Consider the following 14,566-nt stretch of genomic DNA (forward strand, 5'->3'; position numbering starts at 1 on the left):
TGTTTGATCACCCAAAGGAGAACTTCAATGTACATTTATTGTCTATATGAATGTTATTTGAATCTGTATTATATGTTCTATGCAACATTTGATTCTGTCTCTCTTCATTCGCAAGCCTCGTCTATTGTGAAGTTCAATAGGCTTAATTTTCCTGAATGGTCTGAACAAGTTCAGTTTCACTTAGGTGTTCTGGATCTTGATTTGACACTCTTAATTGATAAGCCCGCTGTTATTACTGAAACTAGCAGTGCTGAACAAAGATCTTTCCATAAGACTTGGGAAAGATCAAATAGACTAAGTTTAATGTTAATGCGAATGACAATGACTGAGAGCATTAGGTCAACAATTCCTAAAACTGATGATGCTAAGAAATTTTTGGAATCTGTGAAAAGTATGTCTCAATCTGATACAACTGATAAGTCAATTGCTAGGACATTAATGGGTACGTTAACTACCATGAAGTTTGATGGTGGTCGTACAATGCATGAGCACCTCATTGAAATGAAAAATATAGCAACAAGATTGAAATCCATGGGATTGGAAGTGAATGAAAATTTCCTTGTACAATTCATCATGAATTCCTTACCTCCTCAGTATGGTCCATTCCAAATAAATTACAACACTATTAAAGATAAATGGAATGTGACAAAATTGCAAAGTTTACTCATTCAAGAGGAAACAAGACTCAAGAAGCAAGGAAATCACTTTATCAATCTTGTGGGTAAGTCAGGAGTTAAGAAGAAACTAGAAAAGAAGAATCAAAGGGGCAATAAAGGACCATTAAAGGTTAATGAGTCATCTTCCAAAATCCACAAAGAACAAAAGAAGGACGTGTGTCATTTTTGTAAGAAAATTGGACACTATAAGAAAGATTGCCTGAAACGTAAGATATGGTTCGAAAAGAAAGGTAAGCTTAGTGCTTTCGTATGTTTCGAAACAAATTTGGCAGAAGTTCCTTATAATACTTGGTGGATTGATTCTGGTTGTACCACTCATGTTTCTAATACGATGCAAGGATTTCTTATGACCCAGACCACAAGTCCAAATGAAAGATTTGTGTTTATGGGAAATCGAGTCAAAGCTTCAGTTGAAGCCATCAGAACTTATCATTTAATTTTAGATACTGGACATCATTTAGATATTTTCCAAACTCTTTATGTTCCTTCTATTTCTAGAAATTTAATTTCTTTGTCTAAACATGATACAGTTGGATATTCTTTTAAGTTTGGAAATGGATGTTGCAGTTTGTTTAAACATAATCATTTTATTGGTTCTGGTGTTCTTTGTGATGGTTTATACAAATTAAAACTTGATAATCTGTTTGTTGAGACTCTGTTAACCTTGCATCATAATATTGGCACTAAACGCAGTTTAGTGAATGAAAGTTTAGCTTATTTGTGGCATAAACGTTTGGGTCACATATCGAAAGAAAGAATACAAAGATTGGTAAAGAATGAAATCCTACCTGATTTGGATTTTACTAATCTTGGCATTTGTGTAGATTGTATTAAAGGAAAACATACAAAACACACAATTACGAAAGCAACCACAAGAAGCACCCAACTCCTTGAACTTATACACACTGACATATGTGGACCTTTTGAAGCTTCGACTTTTGGTAGAGAAAAGTATTTTATCACATTCATTGATGATTTTTCACGTTATGGATATATCTATTTGTTGCATGAGAAATCTCAGTCAGTAGATGTCTTAGAGGTATTTATTAATGAGGTTGAAAGACAATTAGATAGAAAAGTGAAAATTGTCAGGTCTGATAGAGGTGGTGAATACTATGGAAGGTATGATGAAATGGGACAACATCCTGGTCCATTTGCTAAGTTCCTTGAAAAGCGCGACATATGTGCACAATATACAATGTCAGGAACACCACAACAAAATGGTGTTGCAGAAAGGCGCAATCGTACTTTAATGGATATGGTTAAGAGTATGTTGAGTTATTCTTCTTTACCCTTGTCATTGTGGATGTATGCTTTGAAAACCGCCATGTATTTGTTGAACAGGGTTCCTAGTAAGGTAGTTCTAAAGACACCTTTTAAACTGTGGACAGGAAGGAAACCCAGTTTAAGGCACTTGCATGTTTGGGGTTGCCCGTCTGAAGTAAAAATATATAATCCACAAGAAAAGAAATTGGATTCAAGAACAACTAGTGGCTTTTTCATTGGTTATCCGGAAAAATCTAAAGGGTATAGATTTTATTGTCCTGGCCATAGTACGAGAATTGTTGAAACTGGAAATGCCAGGTTCATTGAAAATGGTGAAAGCAGTGGGAGTATCGAACCACGTAAGGTGGAAATTGAAGAAGTTAGGGTGGAGATTCCTTTACCTATAACTTCTTCTAAAGTTGTTGTTCCTACAGTTGTTGAAACATTTGACAACATACAAGAACAACAAATAAATGATGAAACACCTCAAAATGAAGTTGTCACCAATGAACCTGTAACAAACGAACCATATGGGGCAGTATTGAGAAGATCTGAAGGCAGAGAAGACCTGCTATTTCTGATGATTATGTGGTTTATTTACAAGAGTCAGATTTTGACTTAGGTATTGATGAAGATCCAGTTTCATTTTCACAAGCCATGAAAAGCAATAATTCTATTAAATGGTTAGATGCCATGAAAGAAGAGTTGAAATCAATGGATCATAATGAAGTTTGGGACCTTGTGGAATTGCCTAAAGGATGTAAAAGAGTTGGGTGTAAGTGGGTCTTTAAGACCAAGCGTGACTCTAAGGGCAATATTGAAAGACACAAGGCTAGACTTGTTGCTAAAGGTTTCACTCAGATAGATGGTGTTCATTACAAAGAGACCTTTTCTCCAGTTTCTAAAAAGGATTCATTTAGAATTATCATGGCATTGGTAGCTCAGTATGATTTAGAACTTCATCAAATGGATGTGAAAACCGCTTTTCTGAATGGGAATTTAGAGGAAGAAGTCTGTATGGATCAACCTGAAGGTTTTGCAATTAAAGAAAAGGAACACATGGTGTGTAAGCTTAAGAAGTCAATATATGGACTTAAACAGGCTTCCCAACAATGGAATCTTAAGTTTAATGATACTATCACTTCCTTTGGATTTACGGAAAACATTGTTGACTGATGTATATATCTAAAGGTCAGTGGGAGCAGGTTTATAATTCTAATTTTGTATGTTGATGATATTTTGCTTGCTACTAATGATCTTGGCTTATTACATGAGACCAAGAAATTTCTCTCAAAGAACTTTGAAATGAAAGATATGGGCGAGGCATCCTATGTGATTGGAATTGAAATTATTCGTGATAGATCACAAGGATTATTAGGTTTGTCTCAAAAAGCATATATTAATAAAGTTCTAGAGAGATTTAAGATGGAAAAATGCTCTGCAAGTGTCGTTCCAATTTAGAAAGGGGATAAGTTTAGTCTTGTGCAATGTCCAAATAATGAGTTGGAACACAAAGAAATGGAACGGATTCCTTATGCACCTATCGTTGGCAGCTTGATGTATGCTCAAACTTGTACCAGACCAGATATCAGTTTTGCTGTTGGAATGTTAGGAGGTATCAAGGTAATCCAGGATTAGATAATTGGAAAGCTGCAAAGAAAGTATTGAGATATTTGCAAGGAACAAAAAATTACATGCTCACTTATAGGAGATCCAATCACCTTGAGGTGATAGGATATTCAGATTCAGATTATGCTGGATGTGTGGATACAAGAAAATCTACATTTGGCTATTTGTTTCTTTTAGCTGAAGGAGCAATCTCATGGAAGAGTGCGAAGCAATCTGTCATTGTTGCATCCACTATGGAGGCTGAGTTTGTGGCATGTTTTGAGGCCACTGTTCAAGGATTCTGCGAAACTTTATTTCAGGACTTGGAATTGTCGATAGTATTGCCAAGTCGCTGAAAATTTATTGTGATAATATCGCAACAGTCTTCTTTTCTAAAAGTGACAAGTATTCAAAGGGTGCTAAACACATGAAATTGAAATACCTTGTCGTTAAAGAAGAAGTTCAGAAACAAAGGGTGTCAATTGAACACATTAGCACCAATCTTATGGTTGCAGATCCTTTGACGAAAGGTCTGCCACCAAAGACATTTAATGAGCATGTTGAAAGAATGGGTGTATCTAAAAACCCTTATTGACATTATGATTAAGTATTATGTTCATTATGAATTGACACTCTGAGCTCATTAGATTATTGTTTATGATATTTAATGCATCCTATTTATTTAATTAGTTGTTGTATATACATAATGAGTTATGTTGATATAACAGGATTTTGTCTTTGACTAAGACATTATTGTTGGACCATCATGAGCCTTTCATTTATAGGTCATATTAAGTAGAAAACTAATATTGTAGTACTTAGAAGGAATTATGTTGATCTAATGACATAAAACCGCTAAGACTCTTATTAGCCTATACTTAATGATGATATAATGATATAACCAATGCTTAAGATATTTCAACCTTATATTTATGGTTCATTTTCAATTAACGTAGTTCTGCCACATTGGTCAAGTGGGAGAATGTAAAATATGCATATATGTCCTACGTGGCATATATGTGATTTAAAATAAATAAATAAATAAATCATAAAGTTGAAAAGTAGTTACTTTTGAAATTTGAAATTTGAAAAGGTATTTTGAAAAGTTTTTGTTTCTATATTTAAGCACATTGATGGGATGTGCTGATGATGGTTTTTTTAAGAGAAAGAAATTGGTCCTCCTTCTACCAAGTACGTGAGACATTTTCCTCTCCATCAGAAAGTCTTGTAAAAGTGATAAAAGGGTCAAGAAGGAGAAAACCAGTTTTGTGATCATCTTTTATCAACATATTGAAGAACAAATCTTCATGGATCAAGGTACGCATATTTATGTTAATGATATTGTGAGAATCATATAGTTCTAAGATCAAACAGATTAAAGAAATTTCTTACAGTTTAACGTGCTTGCGAGAAGGACGAAGTTTAACAGAGCTAGAGCTAAGAGAGATGGTTGGAAAATTTTGGAGGATGAAACTAGAGAATAAGATTTTAGAAAATCAAAATTTTGAGTAAGCGTAAAAAATGAAATTTTATGGAAGGAAAATAAAGTATATAAGATGGAGGGAATGACATGAAATTTGTGGCGTTTCTAAATGACACATTTTGAAGGAGAGTTGTGTCAATTATTAAAATGTCATATTATACAAATAATTATGACAGTTTTTAATAATCGTCATATTAAAACCGCCACTACTTACAAGTTTATTTTTGTAGTGTGGGTATATATGTCTTGGTAGTATATATAAATTGACTTCTACACAACTAACTTAGTAATAACTAATATGACTTTATAGTAGATGTATATTTGACTTGGTGGTAGATGTATATCTGGCATGATAGCAAATATTTACATTGAGAATATACTCCAATTAGAGAATTAGGAATTTAAGATTTATTAGATGTTAACATTAAAACTTGTTTGTTATAGATTGAAGTCTTATAAAAAAAAGTCTTATATTTAATCATGATATATGCCTAAACATGAATTTATTAGAATATATATTATGACAATGATGTATGATTACGGTATAATAATGAAAATGATAATATTAATTTTTAATGTAAACTCTGTATAGTATATATGTCATTATAATAAATTTACTTAGTACGAGAGGAGTGTTAATTAGATGTAAGATGTAAGATGAAAACATTCATAGAATGACGATAAATTTATGAGTTATTTTTGGCAAACTTTTGAGTTTGAGTATATAAAAGTATGTATATAATGTTTTTAGCTATTTGGATATTAATAGTCAATACTTTCCGACGGTACACTATATTTAAATGAGGCAAGATTTAATAAAAAAAGCAAATACATTTTTTTGACCATTACTGCATAATTTTAAGTGAAAGCTAAAGAACACTAATTACTGATTTACTAAAAGAAAAAAAGAAATGGTAGTGAAATAGAGTAGGAAAGCAAACACAATCCTGATACTTTGCATAATTTATTTTGTGGGAAGAAGCAGAAGATTATGTGGGAAAATAAAAGAAAATTGAAATGTATGTCAGAACTTTTGGTGAGTCTTGAATGGAGAAAGAGAAAGTATCGTCGTGGCCCTGTTATGTGTTGATAGAAATCACAGAGAAAGTTAAGAATCTTTTGATATGTTGGTACCCTTCGGAACTTTTTGGATTTCGTTCACTTTGTCAGAGAAACTCCACATTTTATGATTCCCTTTCTCCTTTTCAAATTACAACGCAGGGCATTTCACACCTTCTCTAATTCTTAAACTTTTGCTTCGGCTAATATTCATTCATCACTATGACTATGGTGGGAATCATCTCACTTTCATGAAATCATTTTTTAAGAATTATCTTATATATAAATTATTTATTTTAAATAATTATACAATTTATTTACAAAATAGCATATATATATATAAATTAATCTTAATTTATAATTCGTTTTATTTTCTAAGAATTTACATATTTTATATTATTATTATTATTGGAAATACAAACATTCTCTCTTTTTATAACAGTTTAATATTAAAACTGATTTTAGAATACAGCTCAAATTCAATTTTATCTTTAAAAAATTTAGTTATAACAAATTTAATTTAGTTTAGTTATTTGGACCATCTAAGTAATTTTGCTTTCTAAATTTTAATATGTGAGAGGATGGGCAAGAGTGAATTTTCCATAATTTAACTAACTTCCACCTATATGTGTAAAAAAAATAGTGAGTAAGGAGGTGAGTTGTAACATTTCTCTAATAATTACGTTACTACTAATTATCACATTATAAAATAAAATAAACATACATTTAATATTCATTCATATTCTATAAGTCTATTTAAAAATAAGTTTCTCTTTCATAAGGAATTACTATATACATATCCTAACAATTTTTTTTAATAAAAATAGAAAAATAAATCTCATCATTTTGTTTTTAGTCTTGATGAATTTTTTCTAAGATATTACATGCTCTCTTATAACATATGATAATCATAGTTTGAAAAATAAAATACAAGTATACCAAATATGGTAAGTTAGTGTTTTAAAATCTCACATACATGGATATATAAAAATCATATACATATATTTTTACATTTCACAACATTCATTCATATCATTTATATACTCTCATGGATGCATAATAGATTCATTCATTAAACATCTATCAAAATCAATTACCTAACTCTCAACTCATTGGCTACCTCTCATGTCATAAGCCACTAACATTAACATCACAAACATTTGACTTTACTTCCGGAAGTTAGACACATGTGTTGAATTAGACTTATAAATATACATTTGTCACACTATCTTCACTAAGTTGTTACACTATCTTTTTCACACCACATATTAGGTCATGAGAACTTTCTTCGACTATCACCACATAATCCTCTATGTGAGGTCAATATTAGTAGAGTCGTAATCATATCCTTCAAATTCAAAAATTCAATACATAACCTATCATCTCAACATAATATCTTTCTCATGAAATAACTATGTTTAAAGACACCATATATCATATCACAACCATAACATTATATACATCACAAATTAATTTAAATACTAACAAACTCCAAATTTATCATTCATCCTCTTATAATAGTATTCAAGCATAATATATTAATAAAATATAACAATTTAAGAAAAGATAAACAAATTTTAGCATTTGAAAATATATAAAAACATATTTTTCAAAATTTAAAAAACACTCGCCCAACCTCCAATTAAACACATGTTGAAATTTGTTCAACCACCATTATGCTTGCTCAACCAAATGAGTTAGCTCACCTAACGAATTTTAGTCCCCAAGATATAAAACTCTCAAAATTTCACTCAATGACCAAACCTATCAATTTAATTAAATTTAACTCTTGCATAATTCAGACTTTTGTAGAATTTTATAGATTGGTACCAAAGTGACCCAACACAATTCTACTTTATTTTTTATACATAAAATTGAGTAATTTGTTCCTAAAAAATTAGATAATCTTGAACCAATTTGAATCAATTGTAATATTCTACCTCTTTAACTATTAAACATATAACATATATCTCTTAAACTTCATCCATTCAAAATAAACAATTTTTGTTTTTCATATGCATCACTTTCAACAATCTAACATCTCAATCATACAATGCACTAATAGTGTCTATAAGGAAATATTAACTATATTGCAAATATATAAGCATTAACTCATTTGAGGAAAAATCAAATACCTTATGATTTTGACTAAGTGCTGAAAACACCAAAGTTCAAACATAATTTAAAAGAAAATTAATGTTCAACAACACAAATAATGTAAGAGGCAAGTGTTGCACATGACAGAGGAAACAACACTGTGCAACTTTCCTTACATATGACGTAACGCTTATATAATCAAAATATACATTTACAATATCAATATATAGGTAGGATTAATTTTATCTATCCCATGATGGACGACAAATTGTTCTAATTCAAGATAAAGTGACCTTAAACAAGGGTTCAAGTATCCCTTTCAACTTGGAGCATGTTTATTTATAGGAAGTCAATCCCTCGAATACTTTCATTACATTGAATAAATTTAAATACTCAAAACTACATCTAAAAGACAAAAAAAAATTCAAAATACTAGAAAACAAGTTTTTAAATCACATTAGGAGTTTCTCAAATTCTTAAAATTTTAAAAAAGATAATATCATTATTGTTAATCTCACAAAATTTTTATTAATAGAAGTGAACGTATTCCCCACCTAATGGTATGTAATCTTATTTAATATTTAGAGTTTACTTTTGTGACCTTACTACATATTTAGTATTTAATTAGTTTATAAACCGATTTTGTATTTAATTAGTTTATAAACCGATTTTTAAGTGCTTAGTCCATACTTCCCTAACTCTGAACTTATAAAATACGATGTGCTCCTTTACTACGTATTTAGTATTTAATCAGTTTATAAACCGACTTCTAAGTGCACAACGATGAAAAAGATGGATACGGACGATATAAATAAACTTCATTCATGTTTACAAAAGTAAAAACATATTGTGACTTATTTTTTTATCTAAGATAAAATCCCTTATGTGGTGGAGCTTGATTCATCATTAGTGATGTAGTCCTCCACCGCTACAATAAATTGTGTGCAGCAGAGGATCTACCAGTTCATGTCCCATGCACTTATTTATGTCCTCAAATACCCTTTTGCCTTTTGTGCTCTCATGCATAAAAACAATTCTGATTATTTATATTTATTAAGAAAAGGCGCTCTTATTTTTTGAAATAAGATAATGGGTGGTCTAAATAAGTTAAACAAAGAAAATAAAATATTTTATATGTTTCGTAGAAGTAGTAGTATTATTTATATATTGGTATAAAGTTATCTTGACCTTTGTCACCCTTTCATTTTATTATTTGGAGTTCACGTAATTCCAAACGACTCTGATGAAACGTGCGATGGGGACCTCTGTCTCTTATCAACAACACTGTCACTCACGAGAATCCTTTCTTCCATGCCCACCTCCTCTTTCCTCCTCATTTTCACACACTTTTTTCATCTTTTTTCTCAATTGCACCACCCTTGTAACTTTTCCACATCACTATTTTTTTGTCAACTCAAATTTAAATCTACCCTCTAAACCTACTTTGAACAATGATACAGAGTTGAAGCTATTTTCTTCCCCGAGGAGAAGGTGCCAAGTTTAATGAAAAGTTTTGTTTGGTTATTGGACATAATCAAAGCTCTCTGACTTCTCAGTTCTGACGGTCAATTGGAGAGCCCACTGCGAGCACGAATTGACAATATGGCCACGTGACCCAGTGACCTTGCCAAAACGTCTTCAATGTAATGAGCTTGTAGTACATAAGATGCATTGAATTGGTTGCAATGCTAAATAGATAAATAAATAAAATAGATAAATGTTTGGTTTGGGTGTTCCAAGGTCAAATCCTACATTACTGTTGGCTTCTTTGGATTCTGTTTCAAACGTTGAAAAAACTCACTTCTTTCTCTTCTTGGGGGTGAAAAGTTCCGCGATATTAGTCACTGAATGGGTCTATTACAGTGACAACTATTTTGGGACAATGCCTTCTAACTTCTCTCCTCACATTGTTTCCCCTGTTTTGGACAAATTTGCTACTACTGGTAGCAACGAATAAATACACTAATAAGTGAAACAAACAGACAGGGAAAAGAAAATATTGGAAGGGTAGATAGAAAGTTCAAATTACACCTTCTTATTTTTAAGGGAAATATCTGAGAAAAATAAAAGAATGTGTAAATGTAAAAAATATTTACTTTTAATCTATGTAAAAACCTGTTTCTGCTGGTTTTCAAAATGTGTTTTTTCACAAATAATCTTTATTTTATCATACATATGAAAGTAAAACTTAACACATTTGCATATTAGTTAACACTAAAAGACATATTTAATCTTATGTGTTTTCTTATCTCTTGATTCCCTTCTATCTCTTTCTGTGCGGAAATTATTGTACCATTTTATTGTACAAATACAATTCCTTTTGAAAACAATGTGATGAGGGGAAAAAAGTCTTTAAAAAGAGAGAGAAGGGGACACTTTTGTGGTTTTATCAGCAAATTTCTCAAAGGCCATGATGAGTTTTTGCACGTAAAAATGCAAGTTTTTTTTCTTTCCTGCCCATCGAGCTCCAGTGATACCTCTAGACACACTCCTTCACTTAACAGTTAACACGGATATATAGAAAACCGTTGTAGAAAACAAATCAAAGCAAGTTCTTTTGCAGACACCAAGCTAATGGCCACTACTACATTCTGTACATACCTATTCCTTCTCTCTGTGTCCATTTCAATCTTCAATCTTTGTTCATCTTCATCAGAGGGGGACATCCTTCTCTCCTTCAAGGCCTCCATTGAAGACTCTAAGAAGGCCTTGTCCACCTGGTCCAACACTTCATCAAACCACCACTGTAACTGGACTGGAATAACCTGTTCCGCAACACCTTTACTCTCAGTAACTTCTATCAACCTTCAGAGCTTAAACCTTTCTGGGGATATCTCATCTTCCATTTGTGACCTCCCAAATCTGTCTTATCTCAACCTTGCTGATAACATCTTCAACCAGCCCATCCCTCTTCATCTCTCTGACTGTAGTTCCTTGGAGACTTTGAATCTCAGTACCAACCTCATATGGGGCACTATCCCATCTCAGATTTCTCAGTTTGCTTCCTTGAGAGTGCTTGACTTGGGAAGAAACCACATAGAAGGAAAAATCCCTGAAAGCTTAGGCTCCTTGAAGAACCTCCAAGTCCTCAACATGGGAAGCAACTTGCTTTCAGGTAGTGTACCTGCTGTCTTTGGCAATCTAACTAAACTTGAAGTTCTTGATTTGTCTCAGAATCCATACTTGGTGAGTGAGATTCCAAAGGATATCGGCGAGCTTGGAAATCTAAAGCAACTTCTGTTGCAAAGCTCTTCTTTTCAAGGGAAAATTCCAGATTCTCTGGTGGGCCTGGTTAGTTTGACTCATTTAGATCTCTCTGAGAACAACCTAACAGGTGGGGTTCCTCAGGCTCTACCATCTTCTCTCAAGAACCTTGTTTCGTTAGATGTTTCAACAAACAAGCTCTTGGGGCCATTTCCTAGTGGCATCTGCAAAGGAGAAGGCCTCATAAACCTCGGTCTCCACTCAAATGCCTTCAATGGTTCAATACCCAACTCCATTGAGGAATGTAAGAGTCTTGAGAGATTCCAAGTCCAGAACAATGCCTTCTCCGGGGATTTCCCCATTTCCTTGTGGTCATTGCCCAAAATCAAGCTCATTAGAGTTGAAAACAACAGATTCTCTGGACAAATACCGGAGTCAATTTCAGGAGCTGTTCAGTTGGAGCATGTTCAGCTTGACAACAACAGCTTCGCTGGTAAAATTCCTCAAGGTCTTGGCTTTGTTAAGAGCTTATACAGATTTTCTGCTTCTCTCAACCTTTTGGATGGTGAAATTCCTCCAAACTTTTGTGACTCTCCTGTTATGAGCATAGTAAATCTCTCCCACAATTCTCTTTCTGGTAAAATACCAGCGCTGAAAAAATGCAGGAAACTAGTTTCATTGTCTTTGGCTGATAACAGTCTAACTGGAGAAATCCCCCCTTCTCTTGCCGAGCTACCTGTACTCACTTACCTTGATCTTTCAGATAACAATCTCACTGGTTCAATCCCACAAGGGCTTCAGAACTTGAAGCTTGCTCTTTTCAATGTCTCCTTCAATCAGCTATCAGGTAAAGTACCATACTCCTTGATTTCTGGTCTCCCTGCCTCATTTTTGGACGGAAACCCTGGTCTTTGTGGCCCTGGATTACCTAACTCTTGTTCTGATGACATGCCAAGACGCCACATTGGTAGCCTTACAACCTTAGCATGTGCTCTCATCAGTTTAGCCTTTGTTGTTGGAACTGCCATTGTTGTTGGTGGGTTTATTTTGTATCGGGGATATTGCAAGGGGAATCAAGTTGGGGTTTGGCGCTCAGTGTTCTTTTATCCTCTCAGGATTACCGAGCATGATCTACTTGTAGGGATGAATGAGAAAAACTCAATGGGTAATGGTGGGTTTTTTGGTAGAGTTTATGTTGTGAGTTTACCTAGTGGTGAACTGGTAGCTGTGAAGAAGTTAGTCAATTTTGGAAACCAGTCCTCCAAAAGTTTGAAAGCGGAGGTGAAGACTTTGGCAAAAATTAGGCACAAGAATGTGGTTAAAATTCTGGGGTTCTGCCACTCCGATGAGTCAGTGTTTCTCATTTATGAGTACTTGCATGGAGGGAGCTTAGGGGATTTGATTTCTCGTCAGAATTTTGAGCTGCAGTGGGTGGTTCGATTAAGAATTGCCATTGGAGTTGCTCAAGGGCTGGCATATCTTCACAAGGATTATCTCCCTCACTTGCTCCACAGAAATGTCAAGTCAAGTAATATTTTGTTGGATGCAAACTTCGAGCCAAAACTCACAGATTTTGCTCTTGATCGAGTTGTGGGAGAAGCTTCATTTCAATCAATATTGAACTCTGAAGCAGCATCTTCATGTTACATCGCACCAGGTATGATAACTTGTGTTCAAATAACTTTAAATGCATTCCCATAGTTGAGCTAACTCATTTGTAGAGTTTTTTTTAATACAAATTAAGACCTACATGCATGCTTGGATGTTCACTTTATTATGAAATAGCTTGAATTTTTAGGTAATTTCTTAAGATCATTCATTTTGAATTAGAATGGGCTTGTGTGGCTTGTTAGTTGAAAAGCTCCATAGACTTCAGTAGATTTCAATATTGAGTTGCATCATCGAGTACTTTGTCAATCTGTAACTTCCTATTTCTATTTGCTTGCTGCACAGATTGTGTACAATATTTTCCCGAGAGCCTCCAGTAAATTGATAATAACTCAATTTTTTCAATATTATTGTTGATAGAAAACACTGCCTAGATTATCATTAATCTGCATGCTTGCATCAAATATGTTTTAGTTAACCAACAAATATTAACATACTAACTAATTGTATTGTTGCAATGCAGAAAATGGTTACAGTAAGAAAGCAACTGAACAATTGGACATCTACAGCTTTGGTGTGGTATTGCTGGAGCTGGTGAGTGGTAGGCAAGCAGAGCAAACGGAGTCAATTGACTCAGTTGACATTGTGAAGTGGGTTAGAAGGAAAGTGAACATCGCCAATGGGGTGCATCAAGTTCTTGACCCAAAAATATCAAACACTTGTCACCAAGAGATGATTGGAGCTTTAGATATTGCACTTCGTTGCACTTCTGTGGTGCCTGAGAAAAGGCCATCCATGGTAGAAGTTGTTAGAAGCCTTCAATCCCTGGAGTCAAGAACTTGCAATGCAAATATGCTTGAACCAAATGAGGAACCCTCAGTACCAGTCTGATCTGACTTCTAAGTTCCAACTCAAAGACTGCCTTGTTTTTTGTTGAGTCTTTGTATGTAAATTTTAAGCTTTGTACTTCACATATTTTTTGTTTTCTCTTCTTTCCATCTGATGAATTGAGATATAGGAATGGTTTGGCATGATACATTCTGTATTTGGCATTGGATTGTAAGTGTTAATACTCAGGAGTGCCATCATGTACTGGTTTAGACACGTACTTTTAGCACGCAAACTCAAGGTTGAAGTAGATAACACCAACTTCACTGCCCTTTTTTTTCTGTCCTATGGTGGAGGATACACTACATCTAAAACAGATGTCACGAATCTTTCAAACTACATTATGCACGAAGGGTTAAGTTTATGCGGAGAAGTGTAAAACCAAGTGATTTTTTTTGTAATGGATAAAGAGTTGATAGAAGATTTCTGTAACAATAAGCCAAGTGTGAGTCGTGAAAAGGGGTTTGACATGTTACATTGTGTCTCAACTCAACTTCAGTTTGCAAGTTTCTTTTGTCAAACTGGTAGAGAATAAACAGAAAAAAATTTCCACATGATAGATGTAGTGATTGAGTTTTAGATTTGAGGTTTTTTTTAAAAATTTGATCCTTATTGTTGCCATTATAAAAAAGAACTTATAGAATAAGTAAAAGACAGAATAAAGAGTCATTAAACA

At 33.4% G+C, this 14,566-nt stretch overlaps 2 protein-coding genes across 2 annotated transcripts; both read left to right on the top strand.

The window, feature by feature from the left end:
• The first annotated feature begins 3,461 nt into the window (after nucleotides 1-3,461).
• Nucleotides 3,462-3,907, top strand: LOC137816004 (secreted RxLR effector protein 161-like). The gene is made up of 2 exons (XM_068619109.1): nucleotides 3,462-3,502; nucleotides 3,556-3,907. The coding sequence occupies exons 1-2, from the start codon at nucleotides 3,462-3,464 to the stop codon at nucleotides 3,905-3,907; spliced, it is 393 nt and encodes a 130-aa protein (XP_068475210.1).
• A 6,543-nt stretch (nucleotides 3,908-10,450) lies between these two features.
• Nucleotides 10,451-14,106, top strand: LOC137814085 (probably inactive leucine-rich repeat receptor-like protein kinase At5g06940). The gene is made up of 2 exons (XM_068616642.1): nucleotides 10,451-13,051; nucleotides 13,526-14,106. The coding sequence occupies exons 1-2, from the start codon at nucleotides 10,765-10,767 to the stop codon at nucleotides 13,891-13,893; spliced, it is 2,655 nt and encodes an 884-aa protein (XP_068472743.1). The 5' UTR covers nucleotides 10,451-10,764; the 3' UTR covers nucleotides 13,894-14,106.
• Nucleotides 14,107-14,566: the final 460 nt, after the last annotated feature.

The sequence above is a fragment of the Phaseolus vulgaris genome, chromosome 1, assembly GCF_000499845.2.
Source record: "Phaseolus vulgaris cultivar G19833 chromosome 1, P. vulgaris v2.0, whole genome shotgun sequence".
Classification (NCBI taxonomy): Eukaryota; Viridiplantae; Streptophyta; class Magnoliopsida; order Fabales; family Fabaceae; genus Phaseolus; species Phaseolus vulgaris.

Excerpts from the sequence above, each read along its gene's own strand:
- LOC137814085 (XM_068616642.1), top strand. The coding sequence starts at position 10,765 with ATGGCCACTACTACATTCTGTACATACCTATTCCTTCTCTCTGTGTCC. Across the intron at positions 13,052-13,525 it reads TTCATGTTACATCGCACCAG|AAAATGGTTACAGTAAGAAA; the intron begins GTATGATAACTT and ends GTTGCAATGCAG.
- LOC137816004 (XM_068619109.1), top strand. The coding sequence starts at position 3,462 with ATGGAACGGATTCCTTATGCACCTATCGTTGGCAGCTTGAT. Across the intron at positions 3,503-3,555 it reads CCTATCGTTGGCAGCTTGAT|GAGGTATCAAGGTAATCCAG; the intron begins GTATGCTCAAAC and ends TTGGAATGTTAG.